General features: G+C 40.5%; 2 protein-coding genes, 2 non-coding genes and 2 pseudogenes across 4 annotated transcripts; 1 reads left to right on the top strand and 5 right to left on the bottom strand.

Annotated features, from left to right (window-relative positions):
• Positions 1–316: 316 nt before the first annotated feature.
• LOC141844811 (uncharacterized) lies at positions 317–2,796 on the bottom strand (annotated as a pseudogene).
• A 1,048-nt stretch (positions 2,797–3,844) lies between these two features.
• Positions 3,845–5,069, bottom strand: LOC141845210 (strigolactones hydrolase CXE15-like; annotated as a pseudogene).
• Positions 5,070–12,146: 7,077 nt separating this feature from the next.
• TRNAC-GCA (transfer RNA cysteine (anticodon GCA)) lies at positions 12,147–12,218 on the bottom strand. Its single transcript has one exon. It is a non-coding gene; the product is annotated as a tRNA-Cys (tRNA).
• Positions 12,219–12,316: 98 nt separating this feature from the next.
• On the bottom strand, positions 12,317–12,388 carry TRNAC-GCA (transfer RNA cysteine (anticodon GCA)). The gene has a single exon. It is a non-coding gene; the product is annotated as a tRNA-Cys (tRNA).
• A 1,178-nt stretch (positions 12,389–13,566) lies between these two features.
• On the top strand, positions 13,567–15,526 carry LOC141845259 (gibberellin receptor GID1C-like). The gene is made up of 2 exons (XM_074733324.1): positions 13,567–13,923; positions 14,419–15,526. Exons 1-2 carry the CDS (start codon positions 13,885–13,887, stop codon positions 15,418–15,420), a joined length of 1,041 nt encoding a protein of 346 aa, XP_074589425.1. The 5' UTR covers positions 13,567–13,884; the 3' UTR covers positions 15,421–15,526.
• Positions 15,527–18,458: 2,932 nt separating this feature from the next.
• Positions 18,459–21,801, bottom strand: LOC141845083 (peptide methionine sulfoxide reductase B5). Its single transcript, XM_074733123.1, has 3 exons — positions 21,516–21,801; positions 18,858–19,014; positions 18,459–18,776 (listed from the first exon to the last, which is right to left on the bottom strand). The coding sequence occupies exons 1-3, from the start codon at positions 21,782–21,784 to the stop codon at positions 18,618–18,620; spliced, it is 585 nt and encodes a 194-aa protein (XP_074589224.1). The 5' UTR covers positions 21,785–21,801; the 3' UTR covers positions 18,459–18,617.
• Between the last annotated feature and the right edge of the window lie 1,210 nt (positions 21,802–23,011).

Raw genomic sequence — 23,011 nt, 5'->3', positions numbered from 1 at the left:
TATTTTGAAAAAAATTATACCCATGTAAAAGAAAGTAAAAGGAAAATTTCTCTCTATGTACGATAAATGCATTGAATAAACAATTTTAAAGGAGTCAAACTCTTTGGTAAAAGATAGAATTTACTACCAGCGTTCTCATACGATCGACTTTACAATCATCTGTGAAGAGAAAAATCGAAAAACTATAATTGATTACTACGGAAGAGGATATTGTCTGGGTAAAGGAGTCAAACTCTGAGTACGATAAATGTGCTCTATACAAACAACTGTACACACAGACACATCACACATATATATCAAATTTCTTATAAAAAAGTGCTGCTTTCTTGACAACAAAGGGCTCGAAGAAATGGAGGAGGTGGTCATCAATCTGTAGATTAACTTAGACTGTTGAACTTATCTTCATTTGCTTGGCTGAGCACAACATTACATGATACAACTGTTCAAATCTGAAATCTTAAGGCCTACAGATTCAGAATGGGTCTGCTTCAAACATTTCACTAGGATCTGGAAGGTTACTCACGAGTCTTTCCTTGTTTATAAGAATAAAGGAAAAAATAAGCTAGTGAAAGATGCCCTTTAGCTTCTATGACAAACAACAGAAGTGCATGAAGATTCTGCATCGATCAACCACATCCCTAATCTTTCAAGCTCACCTTGCACTGAAGCAAATTTCATGCTTTGATCCCAAAATATCATATTCATTTTAGTTTCATTAGAATTCCTAGTGGCATGCCCAAGTTTCAAACCAAAGGTTGAATCATCAAATCTCCACAGCCGTATATTACCCTTCTCGGCTAAAGCTGTTGCAGCAAGATGTACAAAATTGTTGTCTCGCGTTAGTGGAGAATTGCTTTCTAGCAAGGACTTGCCCTTTGTTGCCACCTTATGAATATAATCATCACTCCAAATTTTCAAAGAAGATGGAGAGCTCTTCGCGAACAACAGCTCGACATCCTTTGCAGCAGCAAATTCATATGAGGAATGAGGCAGCTCAGGTAATGAACCATTGCAAGGAATCATATTACCATCAATCAACCATGTGTTATAACCTAATTCTAGGCACTTCTGGACAATAGTTGCTTTAACCCAAATCTCTTTTATAAGGTCCGCCTCATGTTGAAGATCTATTGATTTGTCATGTCTGATACTTGAAATCAACCGACTTGGATCGATAACGGCATATCCTCTTCTGGCAAGGTCCATCAGAAACTCTGGATTTCCACCAACAAAAATGACATTCAACAAGCCATCTTTTTCAAGGTTGCAAATTAAGTTTCTAGCTATCTCCTCTGTCGTTTGATACAAGCTTATTAAGATAATTTCAAGCTTCTTCAGGGAGTATAGTAGAGATCTGAGTTCACTAAAGCTACTAGAAATTCTTCCAGGAAGAATATTTGTAAAACAAAAGTCATACCATTTTAAATTCCTAAGAGGTGGTTGCTCCCATATACTGAAATCAAGAGAATCATCCTTCACCAAACTTGAATCAGGACCAACTGTCTTCCCATAATTTACACCTGCATCCCTATGTGAAATGCTGAGTGCTCTTTCTCCATTAAAATTTGTGTAAATATTGAAGTATCCGCGGGAATGAATAAATTTGATGAACCAAGGAGTCCAAATTCTCTCTCCATATCTTTTGTACCATCCTGTTGTCACCTGAAAATATAGACACGAAAGAGGGGAAATAGGCAATAACCTTGTAAATACTCAACATTGGAAGTATACTACAAAGCATACTCAACATTGAAATCACTTTTATTCACTGTCTATGAAAAAGCAGCAGGATTACCATGCCTTGAAGAAATGGTTTGCTTCCTTTGGTTTTGTTTTCATCATACCATAGACGAAATTCCTTCCAGGGTTTTGGAAAAAGAAGCTGACCCCATGTGCCAACCATCTGATATAAGAAAAGTGAAGTTTCACCATCCAACCGTAGTTTGTTCCCATTTTTACCTGCAGTATGCAATCAACTAGAGTCATCCGTCGACTATGTATCTTAGTAGATTGCTAATGCAACCACTACGAGAATCTGAAAGCCTCCCCAATTAGTTGCCTGGATGAACAAGCAATCATAAAAAAAGGAACTTACACACAGACACACACACAAGGGGAAGATATGTTTCACTCGAAGACACCAACATATCGTGCCAAAACTGAGACTGGGCAAAAGTGCAAGTTAAGTAGATCCTACCAGCAACAAACCGCGGCCGCTGTAGCGACGCTCCATAGATGGAAGGATCATAATTCGCAGAGTCATAGTAGTACTTCAAGATTAGCCCTTTCAAGAACTTGTAGTAGAGCGGCGACAACTCGAGGTCGTCCTCCACCACGAATGCGAACTCGTCGTCGGAGCTGGGCCACCAAGCCTCCAGCCACTGCGCCTGAAGCCCGACGTTAGCCGTCCTGTAATGAACGATCTTATCACCCGTGGGACCAGCGGAACCCGTCGATGAGATCCAAGATCCGGCGCGACTCCTGCAGCTGGCCGTCGACGGTCGGCCCGGAGGAGACATTGGTCGTGCGGAAGTGATCGACGAGGACGTGGAGGTGGACGCGATCGCCGGCGTAGTCGGCGGCCCCGAGGGACCGGAGGCAGCGACGGAGGGAGTCGATGCGGTCGTAGGTGAGGACCTTGATGATGAAGGTGAAGCGGGGATTAGGGTTCTGGGTTGGGGAAAGGAGGATTGCAGATCGGGAGGAGGAGGAGGAGGAGGAGGCGGAGTGGTAGGAGAAGAGGAGGATGACGACGGAGAGCGAGATTACGGAGAGAAGGGGAAGGAAGTGCTTCATCTTAAACTCTCCTACAAATGAGAAATGACCGTCTATTTTCATCTACCTTTTATGGGACGATATGACTCGGTCGAACCCCGGTTCGAAAAGTCAAGGTCTAGTCCGAATAGATGGCACGTCAGATTGAAGATGGACCCGACCTGATACTCTTGATTCTCAATTCCGATCGGGACCCAAACTCTTGATCTAGAATCCCGCTCTTGCGGGGTAGCTCCAATTATAGACTCCTCTGCCCGACCCTCCTAGCTCGGTCGTTTACCTTTGTAGCCCACTCAGCTCTGGCCCTCGAGTGTGGTACGAAGGGCAGCTCAGGTCGGGGTCCCAACCCGGCTAGGGATACCCCCTCACTCGGAAAGGCATAGTCGATCTCTCTTCTGAGGTCCGCATCTATCCCCGAGGCCGAGCTCTGACTCCGGAGCTCCACTCGGCTGTATTCTGACTAGATCCCTAGCTCATCTTGATTCAGCATCCTGCCCAACACTAGACCGAGTCCACTTCTTTTTTCTTAGTCAGTCAATTCACCGCCAGGAGGATGGAGGTAATTATGTGATCCTATTCCCCTACTCAGGCGGCCTAACGACCTAGTGTGATAATGTATGACACGACTTGTCACTATTATGCCAATGATAGGACATTTTCCTCATTCGGATTGGACGTCTCTTTCACTAACAAGATCTCCACGTATGGATATTCTTCTTAATTAATGCAGATGGGGGCAGGTTTGTATCATTCTTGGATCACCCTCACTCATATAAGTCTCATTCTTGACAGATCTAGGTACACACACACCTTTAAAAAAACCCCTTCAATTAAGTCTTTCCTTCTTCCCTAACCTGCAACTGACTTGAATGTCGGAGTAGTCGAGCCAGGACACCCCTGGCCTTCCTCATCACCATCTTGGTGTTTGCAGGATCTCAGAGCTCGTTGTCTCCTTTCTCCGCGCGTAGTCAGCTATGGTGCTGAGTGGCCGATGACGTGTTCGAGAGGCGATCTCAACCGGAACAATTTACATTCACATTTTTTGTTTCAACAAAAGCCATAATTATTTATTTTCTATATATAATTATCTTATTTGTTGCGACAAATACAATAATACATATGTATGTATATTTTCTCAATTATTTCACTAGACAGCAAGAGTGACGGTTTATTAAATTATGGTCGCAATAATCGATCTATTGAAAATGACAACGGCGGGCGGTCGCGATCAGTGTCGGGCAACGAAGTTGTTGACGGCGCGGATGAGCTCGTCGGTGCGTTGGCCGGTGATGGGGTCGTTGTCGACGGCGAACTTGTTGAGGTAGAAGGAGTGGCTCACGTCCCGGCTCACCACCACCTCCACTTCCTTGCCGGCCTTCTTCATCGCCTCGCAGTACTCCAAATTGGTGTCGCGGATCAGGTCCTTCTCCGCCACGCCCACCAGGAAGGGAGGCAGAGGCACCTTCTCCAGGGGCGGCGCCGCCTCCCCCATCGGGCAGGTGTAGGGGTGGTCCTTCGTGGCGCCCTCCGGGAGCCCCAGCTCCAGGAACTTGTCCAGCATGTCCAGCGTGAAGAAGACCGAGTCGGACTGCTGCTCCAACTCCGACCGGCTCCGGCTCGCCCGCACGAACCCCGGGTGGAGCGGCACGCCGCCGGCCACCCGGAGCGGGGCCCAGAACTCCGGCGCCTCCGCCGACGCGCGCGCCGCCACCTGGTGCACCAGGTTCCCGCCGGAGCTGTCGCCGATGAGGAACACCCGGGAGAAGTCCGCCGCCGAACCGAGGAGCGCGTCGGCCTCCGCCCGCGCCTCCGCGGGCGAGGTCGCGGAGGCGGAGCAGGGCGGCGAACCCGGCGTCGATGGCGGCAGGGAGGCGGTGCTCGGGCGCGAGGGGGAGCTCGACGGAGACGACGACCGCGGGCAGCGAAGCGGCGAGGCGGGCGTAAAACTGGTAGTACATGAACCACGAGCAGTGGCTGATGCAGAAGCCGCCGCCATGGAAATGGAGAAAAACAGGGAGCTTCTTCTCAGGCCGCAGCTGGCCGCCTGCCGGGAGGTAGAGTCGCAGCGAGGGGCTGCCGGGGAGGTCGTGGAGTGTGACGCCGTCTCGTGGGGCGAGGAAGGGATCGACGGGGGTCATGAGGAAGAGAGCCTCCGGCATCCCGGTCCACGTCCGGTCGACAGAGCCATCGCCGAAGATCCGGAGCCAACCGGAGACCTCGTCCACCACCTCCTTCACGTCGATCGGCAAGCGCAGATTAGCAGGGCCCTCGGCTCCCATCGATCAGTTTGCGACGGATGGAATCGATCGATATGAGCAAGGAAGAAGCTCAAAGGATTCTTATAGAGGGATCTCAAAGGTGGGTTGGTGGCCGAAAGGCCTCTCTTAATTTCCATGCTTCTTCATCCAAATGCAAGTGCAATTTCTTCATTTTTGGAAAGTCGTGTAAAAGGGATTTATTTTACTTTTATTTTTTTATAAAAAAAAATATATAGTTTGAAGTCAAAGTCTCTACGTGCACACTAACGAGTTGATCGATTAATTTACAAGTGCTGAAAGAGATGAAGCTGCGAGACGATTTCCATTGAAATTGATGAATATGAATGAATTGTTAAAGAAGAACTTTGATTTCTTCCTTAAAAAAATGATAAATGTCTCATGGACTCAATCTCTGGGGTGATCGATCCGGTCCCACGGAAATTTCCCACCGACCACCAGGGTAAATCGGGAAGCGCATACGGCGGTCAATCCAGATGCTCAGCATCCTTTGGTCAATCCAGATGCTCAGCATCCTTTGATTACGTTCCCCATTTGAAAGAAAATTCTTACAAATACGCCGTAGCTAAGGATTGAATTGTGAGTCCCTAGGTCACAACCTGAATATTCTACCGTTACACCATTGCCCCGAGGACAACTTTGATTTCTTCCTAGTTCATATGGGAAGGAAGAAGAATGTTTAGTGATTAACTTGATATGAAAGCACATGACTCTTCCCTCGGTTCTCACGAATTTTGATCGACGTGGTCGAGGGTGATGTGACGAGTTAAACATTGACCCGATTTAAATCGCGCTCGACGTGGTCCCAGAAGAAGCGAGTCATCCTGAGCTTTGAATAGTCCACGCGACGCACCCATGGACTGTCGAACGAACGCGTCGAGCGTGACTCCGTGATTTAATGTTTTAAATTTTTATTAACATTTTAAAATAAAAATAAAAATAAATAAATTTAAAAGATTATATTAAGTTTAATGGTTAAATTTTTTAAAAAATTAACTCGAGTCGTCGTTATATCTTTTATATGAAAATCATTGATAATATAATTAAATTTTTATTTTTTTTCTTGATCGATAAGAGAAAGAAAAAAGAGAAAAATATATTTTAAAAAAATATAAATAATCGGTCAATTTTTGACAAGAGGAGTAAAATGTAAATGAAAGATGAAATTAACTTTTTTAAATTAAAATAAAAATTTTAATAGACTCGTCTAATTATTAATCTAAATTAAAAAATTTTAATATTTTTTATATATTTCTATTTTGTAATAGACTTCTGAACTGATTCGTTTAACTCGCAATCCAATTGAATTGGATTGAACATTTTTTAATTCGTCAATATGCAGACTACCCCACCCCACGGGATGAGAAACTTTTTGACAGACCAACCCACATCATCATGGATCGATATATGACTGCCTCCGAAACATAGCTGAGTTGGTTACGACGGAATAGAAATTGCATACAGAATAAAAATTTGAATCTCGATTAAGTTGAAACAAAACTCTCTTCTATCATGATCAACTCCAGCTTTTTAATTTACCTTCTCACAGATGATCATGAGATCGATTATGTGGGGCTGCTAGGATGATGAATTCTACCATTTGTAAAAGATAGTTGATTCATAGATAATCATAGGATCGATCATATGAGACTATTGAGATGATATTTCATCATTTGCAGAAGATAGTTGGCTGCACTGTTAGCCTGAATTGTGACCAAAGAGGTCGCATTCTTGAGGTGAGTTACAGATGCTGAATCCACTTCTTTTCTTGTTATTTCCTCTTTTTTTCTTCTTCTTTTCCGATCGACAACATCGTTGTTTACTTTGTCTCCTCCAATCCTATTTCACATAAAGCAACGAGGGAAAAGAAAAGTTCAAAAACAATATGAAAAAACGCCTTTAATTATTAGAACGATTAAAAAAAAGTTAAAATACATTGTTTTTTAATATTGAAAATATTTTTATTTCAATACGACTATAATAATAAGTAACTAGCTGTAGTCAAAGATACCTTTAAAATTGATTAAGTTTATTAAAATTATATGATCCGTGTCGTAATCTCCTTATTTTTTTCTCCTCTGCTATTAAGATAATACAGTGCGATAGCAATGGCAATGGCTACTTGGATGTGACTCTCGAGGTACAGTTGAATTAATTAAGATAATGAACAAACATTGAATTCAGACAAAGTTGAAAAAAATATCTTTTTCATAGTGATTAATTATATTATTTTAATTTACTTTTTTATAAATAAATATAAAATTGATCGTGTAAAACTAATAGAGTAGTAGATTTCAACTGATTCATATCGAAATCACCTCCATTTTACTTATTTAATTTTAAAAAACTTCAATTTTTTTTAAAAATATTTTAAATAAATTAATTTTTAAAAGTTAATTTTTTTCTCTCCCCCTCTTTTAATCCTTCAAAAGAAATGATTAAATGGAAATCATTTTACACTTTTTTTCCTATTTTTTTTCCTACTCTCCTTTTCTAATTATTTCTTATCTTTATAAGAAATAAAATATTTAGGAAGATTTAACGCTATTCCTATCAATTGGATATAAATTCTAAAGTGACTCAAATAAAGTAGGAAGAAATAGTTTTTAAACTAGCAAAAGTATTCCACCATCTCTCATTTTTCCAAAAAATGAGGAGACGTAAAAAGGAAGGAAGGAATTACACTCGAATTTAGATGTTCTAAAGAAGAATGGAATTTCAGAGAGGCCTTTCGGCCACCAACCCACCTTTGAGATCCATCTATAAGAATCCTTTGAACTTCTTCATTGCTCTTATCGATTCCGGTCGGAGTTGGAGGAGCAGTCCAATTCCGGTTCTTCACATTGGAAATGCTTGCCGATCGGAGCATGGGGCTCCTGGAGGGTGCCACGAAGGTGTTGGGTGGCTTTTAGCATATCTTGCTAGTCCTTGGTTTGCCGGATCTTTGCATGATTAGAATGGTTGTGCCTCTAACAATATCCACACGAATACAATCTTGGAGATAAATCGCCTTAGTTGTGCTAGCAACTTGGAATGGTTCACAAGACAATAAGACCAAAAACACACCTTGTCTTTGCCCAAGAGGAGTTCCCTTTCTTAATGCTCATAAATCACAATAAATATCAAAAACTCTTAATATTCTTTTTGACTCTTCATCTTTTATTCATCCAATGGAATATCTCTTAGTCTTCCTCTTTAATAATGTTTCATTAAATCTTTTAATCAATATTATCCATTATTAAGTCGTTGAGTCTAATCTAAATGAGTTTAACTAAGATTAGACTCAATCCCATAATCCAAATAGAGTCATTTAAGTTTAACTCAATTAATTCAATTTCAAATCAGATTTTAGTCAAATTAAAATCAACTTATCTCCGAAACATCATGTTTTTTTTGTATGATCCAATAAGTTTTCGTAACATTGACAATGTATCTAAACCGTTTTAGACACATAAATAATGAGCGATATCTAGCGATATATCATTGTTACCTAAGTGATGAAAAAGTCAAGATTCGACCTAATCTTTCTGTGTCTATTATAATGTATGACTTTGTGCTTAAACTTAAAAACATGTCTTTGTGCTTAAACTTTATTTTGTATTCCACTACGTTCCACTTTGAAAAGAACAAGTCTTGAAAATGAAAAAAAGTTACGAACATTATTCATCCCCTCTATCACAACTCTCGATCCTACTGAATAGATCATAAAAAAAAAAACATTTTTACCTAATAGTGAGTTGAAAACTGTTGAATATCCACTCATCACTTAATTTATAGAGAGAAAGAAATAACCAGAACAATCTCCCATGATTTCAAAGCCAATAGAAGGCAGAAAACTAGGTAGCTAGCCATGAGGAATATATCATTCTCCAATAAAAGCCTCCACCTTTTAACTTCCATGACATAATGTCTTTGTGCAACATTTTACCGAACACCTGACGTGCATAGCACATCATTGCAAGCGCAGTGGAACATCAAGATACTATTCCCCACATCCTAGCTGCCATTCTTAGATAGCTGTGTGATGCTGCTCCCAAACGTGACTCTCACAATCTAAAGAACCTCATAACAAAAGGTAAAACGTGACTCTCACAGTCTAAACTCTAATGAGAATCACCAAAAGAGCACTCTACTTAGAAAAGAAACAATGGCATTAGCTGCATAACATTTATGAGAATAACTAAAATCTCAACTATGACATTCATTGTACCAGAAGTACTCTCTAAGCTCTGATTATCAGAATCTCCAAAAGAGCACTCCAATTTAAAATTCTCAATATGATAATCAAAGAAAAACTGCTGATATCAAGGAAAAGTTTGCAACGAACTTAGTGACTCAAGAGACACATCAAGAAAAAAAATGTTATTCGCATCTCAGCACACTGAGGACTTCAACACCCACTCAGCAAGAAAAGATAAATCCGAACTCACCTTAGGCAGGGGCAGATCGTGGGCAGTAACAACCAGGACTTGAAGAAGAGGAGAAACCAAGTTCTCATCGACGACCCTCTTTATTGAGAGAAGGCATTAATTAAATTAAGCACCTTTTGTTTGGCCTCCTCCATCCATGGCCTCGCCTTGAGATTGAGAAACAAGGTGCCCGGCCGGTAGCAAACTTAACGTTGAAGACAAGCTCCAATGTGCCAGGAATCATGCTCAACGCGTAGGAAAAGGGAGCAATCAAGCCAGAAAAGTCCGACATGTGATGAAGCCAAAGGATGACCACGCGGCCATGGAATGAGCTCGGAAAGTGAAGGCAACGGTTTCTAAAGTGAAGGCGGCGGTTACAATATTAGAGCGAAGGCGGCTGAGAATCCAAAATTTATTATTATTATTTTTTAAAAAATTTATTTTTAATAATTTTTAAAATTTTTTTAAATTTTTAAGATTTTTTTTTTTAAAAATTATATTTTTTCTTTACAAATTAAAGTTTGGATTTTTATAATCATCTTATAAATTAATATTTAAGAAAAAAAATTAGTTTAATAATATTTTAGTGTCATTTATTTTTTATCTCTTTAATTTTTTTCAAATTAACAAATTGTAGACGATTGATTTTGAATGTTCAAAGTCAATCAACAGAATTAATGTTGCTCGCAGGATAATCACTATCTCGTTTCGTGTCAGAGATTGTTATTAATAATTGTAGACGGTGGTTAGGGCCACAGAGAGGGGTGTGACGATCTAGATTCCTCAACATGTCACAAATCTCTTGGAAGAATTGGCCACCATGGGCGCATGAGACGGTGATAATGACGGCCTTCATCACAGATTAAGATTTTTGGAAACCTATAGTGATAAAAAAAATAATAGATTTGATGAGAAAATTAATAGATTAGTATGGAGGATATACTTCAGTTGGACGGTCGGAGAAAATCATCAAAATGATCTTGGCTATTTTTCTTTCAAATTTTTGATGTCAATGTTTGTTGCTTGTTTTTCCATCGACATGTCAAAATATTCAAGTTTGAGAAATCTCACATGATACGTCGACAAAAATCCCTTCGCAACAAAGAGCAATAACTTCAAAGTCTTCTCCTCACTTTCTTCTCGAGGCATAACTGACTTTAGTCGATTCTTACGAAGAACAACACACGTCAGGAGTTATCTCGTTGAGATTCCTTCGATTCTTAAGTCACGAGAGAGCTCAAAAAATATAATTGAAAGGAGAAAATGCTAAAAAATACAGTAAAAAGTAGAAAAAAGATGAGATAATCATGAAATAAGATAATCACCCTTCCTCTTCTCTTTACCTTGTATTGAAGAGAGAAGTCCGAGGGATGCATCTTATTAAAGGGCATCATCATAATCGGTCATATTCTTTCATGTTGATAAATATTGTATCCTTTTGCATGTCAAGAGGTTAGAAAGTCAGGAAGTCAATGATCGAGAGATCGGGAAGTCGACAACTTAAGAGGTCGGAAAGTCAGTAACTTGAGAGGTTGGGAGATTGGATTAGCTTGTCCGATTGGATCAGCTCGATAAGTTGGATCTGCTCTGTCGGTCGGATCAACTCGACCAATCGAAAATTGATATATTTGTTTAGACCCATGCCCTTGATATCTACATTGACTGAGTTTTGAATATCTGCATTGACCAAGTCCTGAAATATGCAACATGACCCCTTCATTGATCAAGTCTTATCACATAGCCCATGTGTTGACCGAATCCTACCATATGTATTAGATGTACTTGTTGTTGCGTGCCTCGGCTGAGATTGTTCATGTCGGAAGAACAATCACAACGAACAGAAAGTTCCTCAGCTTTCCACAAATCAAATCCTCCGATTGGGTGTTCTTCCTCTTCGCTCCGGCAGCGTCGCTTCTCCTCTGATCTTGGACGCAAACACAGCACTGCTTCGCTCACGCTTTTCACTTGGGCGCACAAGGTTTGATCGCCCTTCTACCTCAGGGGCTTTCCTCTCCCTTTAATTGGGAGAGGCGGCATCCTCCACGGTGTGCACAACGTGCACTTCGTGGGCAAGCATGGTGGTAGTGGTGGGCGGTTACAAAAACTGCCAACAATATAACCTCTAACATCTCCGCCGCATCAATATCGTTAAGTCACTTAACCTATTTACCTAATCAATGTTTTTAATCTGTTTACCTAGTCGGACTTAATTACACGTATTTTCCCACAATAATAACACCTAATCTATTACTCTGCACCCGTAAGTAATCCGTCAACCCATAGTATTTTTTATTCTTTTCAATTTTCACTTGTTTAATCTAAACACTAAATCTTAAATTAAAAAAAAATACTAATGTTAGAGATTGCTCACTGATAAATATAGAGTAACATTTCACTAGAAAGTATCGTCGCATCATATAACTTTATAAAAAAATTATTTTAAAACTATCAAAAAAAATACGTAGGTAAACGAATAGTGTTAATCTTAATTCGTGAATATCGCCGAAGAAATGAAAAAAATATAACTCAAGGCCCAACCGGATTTGAACCAGTAACCTATTGATCTACAGCCAATTGCTCAACCACTGGAGTACAAACCCATTTGACACTTTGTAGCTACAAATAATTAATTTCATACATTAAAAATGCCTGTAATATCGCCGAAGAAATGACAAAAAAATATTTAAGGGCCCAACCGGATTCGAACCGGTGACCTATTGATCTGCAGTCAATTGCTCTACCACTGAGCTATGGACCCACTTGCCATTTTGTGGCTACAAATTATTACTTTCATATATTAAAATTATTTGTAAAATTGTAATATCTTCGAAGAAATGACAAAAAAAAACCAATTTAAGGGCCCAACCGGGTTCGAACCGGTGACCTATTGATCTGCAGTCAATTGCTCTACCACTGAGCTATGGACCCACTTGATATTTTGTGAATGCAAAATACTAATTTAATACATTTAAATTGTTTGTAAAATTTATTAATTATTGACCGCCCTACACAAAGTGCATCATTAATTTAATCCATCTACTCAAAATGCATCGACTAGTGGCAAAGAGCTCTCGAGATCGTTATGAATATGATGATGTGGAGCCAAGGCTACTAGCTAAATCAAATTTTGGGATCTCTTGATTTCTAGGGCATGCCCATCATTTCAATGAAGTTAAGCGAGCTAGTGATGCGAAGATACCTCTCATAAGCAAATAAACAAACAACTTCAACAACCGTAAACAATTAAGGTAGACTTTCGCACACGGATCCTACTAAATAATACAACTCACAGAAACGCTATAATATGATCAAAAAGTTGGATGACATACAAATCACTAACGTCGTTATCACAAATATAGATCAAGAAACTAATCCAACCAAGGCACCTATAGAACCTTTGATCCATGAATTGTTGGAGGACAAACGATGCAAGACAATCCTTAAAGAGAAATGTAAGTAAAATAAATAAATAAATAAATAAATATTAAGTAGGAAGGCCACGGCATTAATTAATTCTGCCGCCATTAATTAATTAAATAAATCGCCTGGGTCACGCGGCCGTCACGTGCGACGCGATGACAAACTGACTCGAACGCTCGTCGCGTCTGCTCTTAATGAACCCGAATCGAGTCCGAGCCCGACCCGCGAACCGTGTTTGCCCGAGCTGTAGGGATGCGGTGTTTGTCCACGAGCAGGCCACCGCGAGTTCCGACGTTTCAAAATCCGACAAGTGGAGCCTGTTCCGTCTCAAATTTATATAAAAATTATAAAAATATTTGATTGGAGCAGGACAATCACAGTAGGAGACTGTTGCGTGGGGCCCACTCTTTTGTGATCTCTCAGGATTTGGGCATCGTGTCTACGTCTAATGATTGTTTTGGTAGTGCATCAGCAATAATAAATTAAAATAATTTTATTTATTTCTATTTTATTTATTAAATTATTATTTTAATTAAATTATCATTATAAAATAAAATTAAAATAATATAAAATCCGGTCTTTTTTTAATTTTGGCAAATTAACCGGATAAAACCGGTCGGTTTGGTTTCCGATTTAATGGCGAATCGCTCTCTTTAAGAATGACGAATGCGTACGCTAGACTCGTCTTCTTCCTTGCGCCGCTCGCGTCTTCCTATCGACCTCTTCTCTGCCTGCTCCTCTTCTTCCTCACCCCTCTCTTCCTCTCCTCGTACGTCCTTTTGTCCTCGATCTACCCTCTTTTTGGTGGTGGTTGTGGAATTGGTGCGAGAAACGTAAGAAATAGGGTTTTCGAGGAGCAAGAGGGTTGGTGCCGGAAGAAGAAGAGCCGGGATTCGGTCCCTGGAACACATGCTATGAAAAAAGGAGAGAGATTGCTTTGGATGTTATGCTCTCTCTAGTCGCTGCTTTCTTGTTTTTAGATTCTCACGGAGCGCAGTTTGGACATGGCGGGAGGCAACGAAATCAACGCCAATGAGTCCAAGGTGCTCGATCTCTCTCATTTTGCTTTCTTGTTTTCTTTCGCCTCCGGCACTGATGCTTGGATTTTTTGTTTTTTGTTTTTTGGGGTTCGATCGGTTTGCTGCTCTGCTCTCTGCTTCACGTTAGGGTTTTGCTGCTCGATTGTTTTTCGTATGGCCGGATCAATGCATCGAAAATTAAAGTGAGTTGTATTGATTGGAGCCGATTCTTGTTTGCTTTCGTTTTTCTAGGTGTTCTTCGCTTGGCTTGAATTCTCGAGCCCCATCGATGCAATATTGTCTTTTGTTTTCATCATAGATTTCAAACAGGCGAAGCGAAACAAAATCCACGATTTTCACAAAAATGAGGATCGATCTTCTTCTCAAAGATAAGATTTTTGATCGCGTTCAGCTTTGATTCTTCCTAAAATTGGCAAAAAATGGACCAGAGCTACCTGCGAGCTTCTACTTTTCGCTTTCGATCTCATCTCTTCTTTGTTGTTTCTCACGCCGGCGCAGATGGCGGTTCCCCTCAACACCTGGGTTCTCATCTCCAACTTCAAGCTGGCCTACAACCTGCTGCGTCGCCCGGACGGCACCTTCGACCGCCACCTCGCCGAGTTCCTCGACCGCAAGGTCCCTGCCAATGCCACCCCCGTCAACGGAATCATCTCCTTCGACGTCCTCATCGACCGCCCTACCAATCTGGTCGCTCGCATCTACCGCCCCGCCCCCACCATGGCTGCAGGTTCCATTCCTATCCTCACCGACCTCTACCAGCCGCCGTCATCCGATATGTTTCCCGTCATCATATTCTTCCACGGCGGAAGCTTCGCGCACTCCTCCTCCAACAGCGCCATCTACGACTCCCTCTGCCGCCGGCTCGTCTCCCTCTGCGACGCCGTAGTCATCTCGGTCAATTACCGGCGGGCACCGGAGTACAAGTATCCCTGTGCGTACGACGACGGGTGGGCGGTTCTCAAGTGGGCGAGCGTAGAACCATGGCTTCGCAGCGGGAAAGAGGCCAAGCTTCGAGTGTTCCTCGCAGGGGACAGCTCCGGCGGCAACATCGCGCATCACGTGGCCGTAAGGGCCGCGGAGTCTGGAATCGAAATCGCCGGCGACATCCTCCTGAATTCCATGTTCGGGGGCAACCGCAGGACAGAATCCGAGCAGAGGCTGGATGGCAAGTACTTCGTCACCATTCAAGATAGGGATTGGTATTGGAAGGCGTTCCTCCCCGAGGGGGCAGATAGAGATCACCCTGCTTGCAATCCCTTCGGTCCCAATGGCGTCCGACTCGAAGGGCTTCCTTTCACCAAAAGCCTCGTCGTAATCGCAGGCTTGGATCTCGTTCAGGACTGGCAGTTGGCCTACGCCCAAGGCTTGAAGACGGCCGGCCACTCTGTGAAGGTCGTCTACCGCGAACAGGCCACCATTGGATTCTACTTGTTGCCCAACACCAACCATTTTTACCAAGTCATGGATGAGATCAAGGAGTTCGTCCGTGCTAACCTGTAGTCGATCGACACACTGATACACAGATTTATGTATATCAAAAGGTGATTTCATCCCTCCACGAACACTGTCGATGATTCACAAGCTTGCTCATGGTTCTGCTTCTGCTTCCAGAGATGCATGTTGAGAACTGTTCTATTGAATCTGATGCCTGATGTTGGTGGGAGATGATTACAGTAACGTGGCTAAACTCTCACATCTCCTTGCGGTAACTTTCTTTGCAATGATTCATGCTTTTATCAAATTATGGCAGAAGATCAATGATCAGACACAGTTCTCAATCTTATCTTGAGCATGCTCCTTCAATCATATATCGTACTAGGAAATCAAGACGAATGATGGAGTCAGAGAGAAAGAGTGGCGGAATTTCTGGCCGCCATTAATGAGTGAGAGTTTGGCTTGCACAGTCTGATCTCTCTGCAGCTTCGCTGGAACTGCTGCGGGGGACTGTGCAATCTGATGGGAGGGGAGATTATTTCTTCTTCGTCGTCGTCGACGCAGCTAGCCATGACGACGACCTCTGTTGGCCATGATCTGACTTCGCGCCCAATAATGGTGTCGTTGGCTATATAATTTGATTTGACTTTTGAATGAGATCTAAATCACTGTTTTTGAGATCGGTTTGATTAAAATCGAACTGATCCGATTGGGAAGAATAATTTTATGGCGTGTTTGTTTGAATATGCGAACGGAATAATGAAATGAGGAATTTTGTGGTGCAATAATTCGCTTTGAATGAAAGTAGCTTGTTTAATTTATTCATTTTTTTGTTTCTTTGTTTCTGTTTTAGATTAGGTTGTGCTTATAGTAGGATAGGCTGACCAAGTAGGACAAGGGTTGATCGAGTCTCATCGATCGTTAAAGATGAACGGACAGAATAGTCATGCTAGATGGACCTAACGAATGAGGTGAGTCGGATTGAGCAAGATGGATGACTCGAGTTGTGCAACTAGAACGGCATGTTAAAATGATAGTGGGGTCGAATGAACGAACGAAACTAGCCGGAAGAGTTAGGGTAGACTAGTCGTGTTGATCAAATATGAATGAGACAAACTATATATATATACACAACATGTCGACCTTATGAAATTGAACCGATGAAATTTAAGGGTGAAAATTTGAGTTAATGGATTATATATCTCATTCAACAGCCATAATTTAGCTCCGATAGAAATAGGCAGTAAGGAACAAGGATTTCAACAGTGGCCAACAGCAAGAAGATTTCTACTAGGCCCCACTCACCTCCCAATAGATTCCCCAAGTACTTCGCACACTGTTTACAATAATTTAGGCACCAAAAACACGTGCATTCAGGAATGGCATTTCGGCCCTTGAATATCGACGTGCTTAATTTATATATATATATATTTTTGACATAATTTTATGTATATTAATTCCATTACATTAGTACATCGTACATATTTTCATTCCAATTTTATCTGTATAGTTCAAAAATCTATTTTTTTAATATAATTTTATTGACAGGATACAAATTCAAAATTAAAATGGAATCAAAATGTCTTAAAATGTGCATTTTCAACATGGTGCAGTGTGACAGTGTCCTCCAACACGATCGTGCACCATTCGAGAAGTTAGACGAGAAACGAAATAACGTTTAGACTTCCAGAGCAAAACATGAGTAGACTGTACTTCTTGATTGTACCTCTTATTGCTGATTGACCTAGAGTTCTATGGATGAACACCGCTAGGTCGTTCCTACAAGCATGACTTTGTTTAGCCAATGACTGTAGCACTCTGGAGCCAACACGGATAGGCCGTGCTTTCCAACATGACAATGGTCCGGTGGCGACCCTCTGATATTTTTGAAAGGCTGTAATAAATTTAGATGATTTTGGAGCCTATAAAAAGACCCAAGGGATACATGTTTGAGGCATCGGGGGTTTAGGCAGTTCTCCCATTCTCGAGGAAGGGTTTCTTTGTGACAAGAACTCCTAGGAGAGAACCGTTTTTAAGGAGTCGTCAAGATTGCATTCATCAAGGAGCTTGGAGATCAATTCAAAAACATCGACACACACGACAATTAAGGTCTCTATTTTTTCTTGAATTTGAGTTGTAGAATGATTTCTATTATGTCTTGATTGTAACTCCATTTTCATAGAATAATTTTTTTAATTCTAAGACGAGAGTTTAGTCTAATGCATTATTGTTATTCATTTTCTATATATTTATCTCTTTTTATTGCATGATGTATTGATTAATAATCTGATTTTATTGTACATACATGATTACAATACTAGTGTGTATATCTCATGGGATATAGTGAAGAATTGAATGGTGAATCTAATTCTCTATCCATAAAATTCAAATTTAAAGGGTTGTTTATGAAAATAGTTCAAAATCTCACTAAGACACCATTGATTATCACAATATTTAATGAGGTTTATCCCGATTCGATGTCACAAAGTAGATGATAACACTTAAAAAATCATGTATCATCATGATAGAAATCTCTACTAAGAAAACAATCATTTTAGTAAAGTTACCTTAAAAGTAGACATTGCACTTGAATAGATATACCAATATTATTCAAAAAAAAATATCAAACATTGTAAGATAGGCTACTTTTATACATATCAGTATATCCTAAAATTATTTCTTCAAACTAATTTTCCCCCTAATTTTTTTTTTGCTTTTTAATTTTTTTCTCATTCTCACGCAATTTTCTCAATCTTAACTTATTTAGATAATCTATTTCACAAGTCAAATTGATACACAATTTAACAATCTTAATAGACGATATTTTATCACTCGACAACAATAATATATTTACGAATTTCACACATCAATTCCCAGTGCCAAAACATCTGGACGGTTTTTGCAATATCAAATTCAGAACAACTGATACCACAGTATGCATGAAGATAAATAGTTATTGCCAAAAGATTAACCTGTTCTTGGAAAAAAAATTTCTTCCTTTCTGCCGATTCTAACAGAAAATTAATATCAAATTTTCACTTGCGGAATTGTATTTCCCTTCTATTTGCCCTCTTCTAAATATACTTAAACGCAGCACATAAATATACTTAGATGATAATGATACTTAAACAAATGCAGACAAACGTAATTATCCAGAGATATGTAGCACTTCCACATTACATGCCAAAGCCAAATGTTCCCATAACTACGCCATAGGCTTATTCCAAAGTCACATTTAGTGGTTCGATGAACGAAAACAGAAGTCAGTTCTTCTCAGAGGCAGGAACAAACTTGAGCGAGATGCTATTGACACAGTGACGCTCATCTGTCGGCGTCCTAAAACCCTCTCCTTTGAAAACATGGCCCAAGTGCCCACCGCACGCCGCACAAGTGATTTCAATTCTCCTTCCGTCGGGATCCGGCTGCAACTACAAATCAGTCTTAGTTAGTTTCAAGCAATGAAGATGCAGCATGATATTGAGTTTGCTAGATGAAGGGGCGACCGTTCTGTTTATGGCTCCAGGAAGACCCTCATAAAATGCTGGCCAGCCACAACCAGAGTTGAACTTGGTGGTCGATTTGTAGAGCGGTGTTCCGCAACCAGCACAATTATATATCCCGTCGGCGTAAAACTTATTGTATTCACCCGTGCCGGGGTACCTGAAAAGCATTGGCATATTTATTGCAGCAATGATACAGAAGTGGTGTCCTTCCACTTTATCTCAATCATTCATATTAAACAAGAATTCCTGAATCACTACACTAATGGCACTGAGGCAGAAGTATTTTCTATAGTTGAAGTCTCTATTCTCTACTATCTTGGAATAAGTAAAAAAATATTTCGTTTGCATATGAAGAATTTACAAACATGTCTTAAATGGACTACAAATGCACGACATTTGTAGATAAAAAATTTAAAAATTGATTAATTCTCTTACTTTAGATTCTTGTCAGGGAGTTAGTTACAAACCAAGCCTTATTACAGCCAAAAAACAAATAAAGGCAGGTCCTACATGAATGATTGCATTGGTTAGCTAATGACCATTATAATCAGATCATAGCTTGCTTAAGCTTGGTTTATGGCATGAAACTGAAGATATTAATGAACATTCAACACAGTAAATTTTGTGCTTACTCATTATCTCATGAACACATCAATTTTCAAATCCTAAAGAGTACGGGCAGGTTTGATCAACATAAAGTGTGCAAACTTGATGACTTAAGCAACAAAGATTCAGTGATACGCTGGTAAAAGAAGAAAAAAAATTAAGATAACGTGATGGAATAGATTCCATTGATCGAGGGCAAACTGCTTAATTGTCTCTACCGATAGCTAGGCTAAGGTAAATTTGAGTGAAAACTAGGATCAAAATGTCATGAATGTACTCTTAAGCCAGATTAAAGAAGGTAAAAACTAACCAGATCAACATGCAAATGGTAACACATTGATATAAACTTGAGATCAGCAATTAAACCAATTACTTTGAGTAATCCATACCATTGGACCATTGAAGCTTACTGTTGATCATGTAGGAATTAGGATTGTATGATTACAAAAGCACATTGGAAGAAGAGCTATATCAAGTCTGGAGAAGCAAATTCTTTGTAGAGGCTGAGAAAACATTATGGACCCATAACTTGAAGTGATGGGGGTTAAAAAATATCACTATTAGAAAGTTGTCACACAGAGTCAACAAAGCCTCTCCTTATTGTAAAAATTATGATATGAGAGAATAGGATAAAATTCCGCTCTTTAGTTCCACGTGCTACTGGCACAAACCAACATTTTAAACCATGATAGAGTCTCTCCCTTCGGCTGTTTACTTGCATGAACAAGCTGATGGAGGCAAGATTTGAAAGCAAGCTGCAAGCAATTGGGAGCTCCAATTGCATCATAGAAGAGGGAAGGAGACAAGCTTGCAAAAATAGCCAACTGCCCTAGTACTCTTTTATTCAAAATTCAATCAAAAACCTATATGTTTCTGTAGATGCGCCTCTTCCATTGATCTCTATGAATATTTTGGTAATTTACTTCTCTTTCCATCCATTACTCTTTCACACTCCCCCTGTAGATAAGTTTGAAAGAATTCTTTTCCCTTTCCTCTCTTTTCCCTCCCTTCTCCTTCACCCACCCTTCCATTGGAGTAAACAAGGTATGAGTGCCATATCAATAATGTTTGAAAAGGTTGTGACACCACATGCAATCCACTTTTTCCATACAACACTTAGTAAACTCTTAACTCACCACTCATGTCTCCACAGCCATCCTCTAATCACGTCGCGAATCAACCATGATCTAAAGGCCACCACAGACTATGAATGACTAGCAGCTATAGGATACAGGTCTATCTCACTCTTAGCTTTTCATTTCTTGTAAATTGCTTTCCTATTTACAATGATGGCTAACTTGGGCAGCCTGGCTTAGGCTTTCCTTACAAGTCGCAATCCCAAACTGAGAGAAGACAACAAACAGTAGAGGCCTCGACCATCCTCCCTCACTCAGTCCCTCCCATGTGACCTTGAGGTGCAAACATTCTCTCAACAAGAAGAAATGTTTCTTTGGGTAAATTTGATACTTTGTGATTGGAATTTAAAATCTCTATTGGAATCGACTGTCTGTAGAAGAATTTTACTATAGGATATCAATTATTCGATCGATGAAACCTTGCCTATCAATTGAAAAAGTACCTATCTTAGAGGAGAATAATCTATTCGAAACCCCGACTTGCTCTCTAATGATAAGTTTTCACAGCAGGTTCATATTGGGAGGTCGATCATAGCCCAATATTATTTGTTGTAGACTCTTTCCCATCTTTAATTGAAAAACAATCGATGCCATACAATCTAGCATCAAAGAACATATTTTGATTAGAAATCACGTCCCACTTAGCAGAACTATATCTGAGAAAAACCACGCACCTATGACAAAGTAAATCCTCACCAAAGTATAAGGTTAACCCTTGAATGCCTAAAGAAAAAACCTAAATTCCCCTACAAACACAAAATCTGGCAGAAAAGAACTCGAGGATTACAGCCTCAAAACCCTAAACCTAAATCCCCCCAAAAGCACAACTTCCGGACAGAGGCAATCAACATACCCAACTGGAATCGCACAAAACATCAATCAGACAACAACAACCACAAAGATTCCGAGAACTTACTCAGTTCCCTTCGAGCGAAGTATCCGGAACTGCTCCGGCGACAGGATCGCCCGCCACTCCTCCTCGGACTTCTGCACGGGTCCCGACGACGCCATCACCACGCCAACCCTCCGAAACTGTGGAACAATGGGTAAAGGCGACGACTTTGAGGGACTATCAAACAACTTGAAGGATCGTGCGCGGACTGGTATTCGGGTAGCAGCGATCGCGCTTATGGGCGCCGCATTCAGAATCGCATTCGTAGAGAGCACTCGGTGTGCGACTCCCATCTCTTCTTATCTCATTCTGATCTGCGCCGACATTTTATATGGGCTGCCAAGCGCCGACATTTTAAATGGGCTGCCCCAACTTTTTTGGAAATATGAAGTTTATAGATTCATCATAATTCTTACTTTCCACTGTATTTAATACTATAAACAGTAAGATTTAGTAGAATATGGATGGTACAGACATCAAGGAATCAAAACTATGAATCCTTTAACAGCTTAACAGGTTGAAACACCATCAACATTCCTGGCTTTATCCACTATCTCTTTGAGCATCAGCTAATCTATTTAGGAACTAGCATGAATTCTTGAAACACCATCGGATTTTCATGGCCTTCGCGAGATGAGGACGCAGCCAACAGATCGCAAAGCAGATGTCGAAGCAACTGATGATATCATCAAATCCTTGAAAAAGGTCGATAGAATGTGTTGCTCTGCAATTCGACTCTTCATGAAGTTTGCAGCAAAACACATTGTAGAATCGTCATCTCCATATTTTTGAACGTTCTGCAAAGTGAGATTTAAATAGTGATCAAACATACGTATAAAAGATAAGAAAGAACATTGACTTACAAGATGTAAATGCCTACTCAGGTTGGACAAAGATAGTAGAAAATCTGCAAATCTTAACTTATCCAAAAAAGAACGAAACTCAAGAGCAGAAAAGGAACTTTGTAGTGCTTCCAAAGAGCAGAAAAAGAGACTATTATCATGTTGAAGAAGAATAGATGGTTCTCCATGATATTCACCACCTTCACATTGAACACAGTGATCACCCTGTACTCTTGTAGACCCTGAGGTAGCCAACCCGATAAACAGTCAACACCAGGGAGTCACCATCTCACACTCATCCCTTCTGCTATGGAGTGTGGGCACTGTACAGGACCTAGGCAAGATCTCATGCATCAGAGTAGTAGCCATGCTGTCAGTTTTGTAGGAGTACCTGCAAGAGGAGGCTGATAGAAGGTACCATGCTTCCAAAGGGCATAATGGTGGTGCTAGGCAAGGCAGCAGTGAAGATGTGGTAGAGGCAGTGGCGGCCGCAGTGGAATGGAAGGCGGAAACTTCATCGGCTGATGATGCTAGAGCTGGACAAGGCTTCACTGTGGCTACATTTGACCAAAGGGACACCGGCCCTTTCCATTGCATTAGCAAGGGTAGCTAAACTAGTATACATGTATATCTCAAATATGGTGTACAATAAAATGATATATACCTAAGATGCATTTA

Source organism: Curcuma longa, chromosome 14 (genome assembly GCF_044706935.1).
Source record: "Curcuma longa cultivar G26 ecotype Majalengka, Jawa Barat chromosome 14, ITB_CL_G26_1.1, whole genome shotgun sequence".
NCBI lineage: Eukaryota > Viridiplantae > Streptophyta > Magnoliopsida > Zingiberales > Zingiberaceae > Curcuma > Curcuma longa.
This window is presented reverse-complemented; position numbering and strand designations above follow the sequence as displayed.

Coding starts and splice junctions, on each gene's coding strand:
- LOC141845259 (XM_074733324.1), top strand. CDS start 13,885: ATGGCGGGAGGCAACGAAATCAACGCCAATGAGTCCAAG. Junction 13,924..14,418: donor TCAACGCCAATGAGTCCAAG/GTGCTCGATCTC, acceptor ACGCCGGCGCAG/ATGGCGGTTCCCCTCAACAC.
- LOC141845083 (XM_074733123.1), bottom strand. CDS start 21,784: ATGGGAGTCGCACACCGAGTGCTCTCTACGAATGCGATTCTGAATGCG. Junction 19,015..21,515: donor CTTCGCTCGAAGGGAACTGA/GTAAGTTCTCGG, acceptor AATGCTTTTCAG/GTACCCCGGCACGGGTGAAT. Junction 18,777..18,857: donor CTGGAGCCATAAACAGAACG/GTCGCCCCTTCA, acceptor TTGTAGTTGCAG/CCGGATCCCGACGGAAGGAG.